Genomic DNA, 4,827 nt, shown 5'->3' with positions numbered 1-4,827 from the left:
ACTCCCTTGAGCCCAGGAGTTGGAGGTTGCTGTGAGCTGTAATGCCACAGCACTCTACCCAGGGGGACAGCTTGAGGCTCTGTCTCAAAAAAAAAATAAAATAAAATAAAATAAAGTTACTACATCATGGCTCTACAGTTTTAAAAACATTTTTAGGTATTCACTAGCCAAAACCGCAAGTAATTGGCTTACTGATTTATTTTCTTTAAGCTATTTTTACTTAGCATTTCTATGGCAAAATTAACTATGGGAGATTGAAATGAAAATTTCCTACCTATCAATGTCTTTCACTAAAGAAAAGCAGTCATCTTTCATCTATTGATGTGCTTTACAACCACTTCAGGACAGTAAAAGTTTTGTTTGAAAAGCATACATGGGGCTCGGCACCTGTGGCTCAAGCAGCTAAGGCACCAGCCACATACACCTGAGCTGGCAGGTTCAAATCCAGCCTGGGTCTGCCCAACAACAGGGCTGCAACCGAAAAGCAGCTGAGCATTGTGGTGCGCGCCTGTAGTCCCAGCTACTTGGGAGGAGGAGGCAGGAGAATTGCTTGAGCCCAGGAGTTGGAGATTGCTTTGAGCTATGATGTCACAGCACTCTATCCAGAGTGACAGCTTGAGGCTCTGTCTCAAAAACAAAAAAAAAGAAAAGAAAAGAAAAGCATACATGCCCAAAGGTCAGGCTTTATAAAAATTCTATCTTTCCTATGTATGCTGTCTTGGGTCAAAACAATACACCATTTTGGTTAATCAGTTTTGAAAATTAATGCACTGAGCTAGGAGATGCAGAAAAACAAAGATTTCAAAACAAGGGCTTGTCCTAAATGAGATTAGAATCTTGAAAAAGTCTAACACAATCAACTTCTAATTTTCCTTCCAGATAGTATGAAATACAAGTGAAAACAAAAGAAACTAAAGTTCACCTATTATTGTTTTAGAAAGTAGTCACAAATAAATATTAAAATACATACTCACAAATACTATTTCTCACATATACCCTGCCAAATTCAGTGCTGTCTGCAGCCCATCCCACTCTATCCCCACCAATGCTAACAAGGTCAAATTACTCAAGTCAGTCAGTGATAAATCACAGGGAATTATGAAAAGCTATTCAGATGCCTCTAAATAAAGCCTGTGCTCTATCAGGGCTTATATCTCAATAAGTCTTTTTCCAGTCAAAAAGACCCCACCCACACCCTGTGTAGGAGGACAGCTCGTAAAGACTGAAAAGGGTGAAGTTACACCAATGGCTCAGACTCCATGTCCAGATCATCAGGGGCATCATAAGGTGTGCCCCTGAGGGCTTGCCTCATGGCTACTCATCCTAAATTCTTTTACTACATATCAAAAATAACTACAGAATATACTGTTAATGTTTTAATGCTGAGAAATTTCTATTATCTTTTCAAGTAGGAGGAAAAAAGATTACAGCATAATTTATTTTTTCATATGAAATGGGAAAATGTCTGAGGCGTGGTCCATAATAATCCAAGAGGGAGAAAGAGAAAGGATGAAGATATTCAGTGACCCTCAGCCAGAAATAATTTTGCTTCCCCTGGATAAACTGGGAAATACCTGGAGATATTTATAGTAGTCACAACTGAGAGCTGGTACTAGCATCTAGTAGGTAGATGCCAGGGATGCTGTTAAACATCCTACAATGCATGAATAGAACCCACAATAAAGAATTATACTAGGCTCGGTGCCTGTGGCTCAAGCGGCTAAGGCGCCAGCCACATACACCTAAGGTGGCGGGTTCGAATCCCCAGCCCGGGCCCGCCAAACAGCAATGATGGCTGCAACCAAAAAATGGCCAGGCGTTGTGGCTGGCGCCTGTAGTCCCAGCTACTTGGGAGGCTGAGGCAGGAGACTCGCTTGAGCCCAGGAGTTGGAGGTTGCTGTGAGCGTGATGCCATGGCACTCTACCCAGGGGGATAGCTTGAGGTTCCGTCTCAAAAAAAAAAAAAAAGAATTATACTAAATGTCCATTGTATAAACAATACAAGAGCAATGCAGCTTGGTATAAACAATACAAAAGCAATGTAGCTAGGTGATAGGAAATGGGGGTGCAGAATGGGTCACTCATTAAACTTGTCTTTCTCCTTTATTTAAAATTCACATAGTTTTGTTTAAAAAAAAAAAACCGCATGACAAAGTCCATATCTGCTAGCCAGCTCTGAGTACAATGTATGATTTAGAAAGGCAGTAATTCAAACACACCAGGATGATCAAGATAAGAATGCAACATCTTCTCTGTCAATGCCTTAGATCCAACAAACCAGAATAAAATGTACCTAATTAATAAAAAGACTATAGGATGTGCAACAGGGGTCCAAAACATATTTTGGACTTTTATTACATCAGTTAGTTTCTTTTTGACTAGTTATCTTTGTCATGTCTACCACTAAGAAACCTAAATAAAACCTCTTAAACTATCTGCAGATAGAGCAATCAGGTATTGGTTAGAGTGGGAGGTATGGCAGAGAAGAACGGAGTTGTTTAATATTCCTCTATGTCTGACTACTCTATCCTCAATAATTAATATTAATGTGTTCCTTTATCCCTGGGAAACCGATGACCTTCCACTTCTTTGATTCAACACATCTAATTGCTCCTATTTATCATTCAGAATGAGTTGCTTCTGTGAAAAACAACAGAGAGACAGGGACAAAGAAAGAATGGGACCATTTTAACACCTCAGAACAAAAGGCTGAAACATACTTGTTTTGTCAATCAGGCTCTGGGCCTGCTCTTCCATCCATTTCTGATAGTAGTCTTTCACATTCTCTTTGTGCTTCCTCCCACTGCAATGTGTCTTTCTCACAGATGGCTGTAAAACAAAAAGGTCATATCAAGACATAGAAACAAATTTCCAAAACCAAAAATCTTATAAAACTTTACCTAGATAAAGCTAGCCTGGCTAGCACTAGCAGCTTTAGGTAAGCTACTAAAGTATCACTTATAAACATTCTCCAACAACATAGTGAATTTATTTACAATATATATTATCTAGACGAAGGGTCAGCAAACTATGGGCCATAGGCCAGCCACTTGTTTTTGTAAAAACGAAAGTATTGGAACATAGCCACATCCATTCATTTATATATTGTCTATGGGTTCTCTCTACAATTGCAGAATTAAGTAATTGCAACAAAGACCATATGTTCACAAAACTAAAATTACCATCTGACACTTTCAGAATACAAACCCCTCATCTATAGCAGGATACCATTTAAATGCCCTTTCTTAAGTTATTCCACAGCAAAATGATATAGCTTACATATATTTAAGTAACTGTCTATGAGAATATGCTCTCTTAAATGCCTATAGGTCTAGAGAACAGACTATATACTACTAACCTATAGACTTCTGTCTCCAGCCCAATAGTCTTTTTCTTCTTTAATAGCTTTGAGATATAACTGATAAACACGAAACTCCACAGGTTTAACCCTTTTTAAGTTAATGTTTAATTAACACTTATTATGTGCCAGGCACAATGCTATATACTTTATAGTGTCCCAATTAATCTTCATAAGAATCACATGTGCATAGCACCGTGGCCTACTACTCAGAAAGAACAAATCACTGATATGCAGCATGAATCAATCTTAAAAAAATTATACTGAGGAAAAGAAGTCAGACACACACATAACACACATAAACTCTAACAGTCCATTCACAGGAAGTTTTAACTTCAGGTAAAACCCCAGGTTCATCCTAATCTTTATTAATATTAATAAAAAGCAGATCACTTGAGACCAGTGATACAGGGGACTAACTACAAAAGAACATAGGAATCTTCTGGAGTTACAGAAATATTCTGTATATAATAAGTTGTAATTATACGACAAGCATTGAACTGCATGCTTGAAATATATTTATTTAATGAACAAAAATAATAAAATTGGTGAGAAAAAACCATAAGGCATTATCTTCTATTATAGTATTAACAGCAATTTTATAGTATTACAGCAATAATATAAAATGTCATTAAAGACTTGCCTCAACACACTTAGTTGATAAATAGTAAATCAAAGCCTAGAACCTAGATCCCATCCAGATGCTCCTCATGGCTGCCTAACTATCTCATCACTGGTATACTCACTTTTCACTTGACTGCTTTAGAGGCAACAGATATGACTAATGTCAACTGAAAGGAGTTTGTCTTTTTACAGTCTCCCAAACCACTGTTTACATTAATAAAACACTGATGCCTTAAACCTAACAACAAAATCATCCCTCAAAACCAATCAAAGTCCAAAAGTTGCAGTACTGAATGTTTTCACATACTTCTAAGTCCACTACAGGAAAAGGTTAAAACCAATCACCGTGGAAATTTTCTATTTCTTTTTTTGAAATGGAGTCTCATTATGTCACCTTCAGTAGAGTGTTGTGGTATCATAGCTCACAGTAACCTCAAACTCAGCCTCCCAAATAGCTGGGATTACAGGAAGCATTCACAACACCCGGCTACTTTTTGTTGTTGTTGTTGTAGCTGTCGTTGTTTAGCAGGCCAGGGCTGGGTTTAAACCCACCAGCACTATAACGACTGAGCTACGGGCGCCAAGCCAACATTTTCTACTTTTTTAAGATATCACTTTAAAACATTACAACCATTCCTGACATTTTTCATAAAGAGACATTTACTAGGGCGGCACCTATGGCTCAAATGCATAGGGTGCCAGCCCCATATGCTGGAGGTGGTGGGTTGAAAACCAGCCCCAGCCAAAAATTGCAAAAAAAAAAAAAAGACATTAAGAAAGAAAGAAAATAAAAGTAACAAAATAATAAAAACAAGAACAGAGGTTCCTATGGCTCAAAGGAGTAG

The 4,827-nt window shown here is 37.9% G+C and overlaps 1 protein-coding gene across 1 annotated transcript in view; it reads right to left on the bottom strand.

Annotated features, from left to right (window-relative positions):
- The window catches only part of SNRPC (small nuclear ribonucleoprotein polypeptide C), a 20,199-nt gene that overhangs the window by 7,033 nt on the left and 8,339 nt on the right, over window positions 1-4,827 (bottom strand). Inside the window, exon 3 of the mRNA XM_012804853.2 lies at window positions 2,721-2,829. Coding sequence (XP_012660307.1) covers window positions 2,721-2,829 — 109 coding nt within the window. The remainder of the gene's footprint in view (window positions 1-2,720; window positions 2,830-4,827) is intronic.

This window comes from Otolemur garnettii, unplaced genomic scaffold, assembly GCF_000181295.1.
Source record: "Otolemur garnettii isolate 467f Iridium unplaced genomic scaffold, OtoGar3 scaffold00031, whole genome shotgun sequence".
Lineage (NCBI taxonomy): Eukaryota > Metazoa > Chordata > Mammalia > Primates > Galagidae > Otolemur > Otolemur garnettii.
The sequence above is the reverse complement of the archived record's forward strand: the minus strand, read 5'-3'. Positions and strand labels throughout refer to the sequence as shown.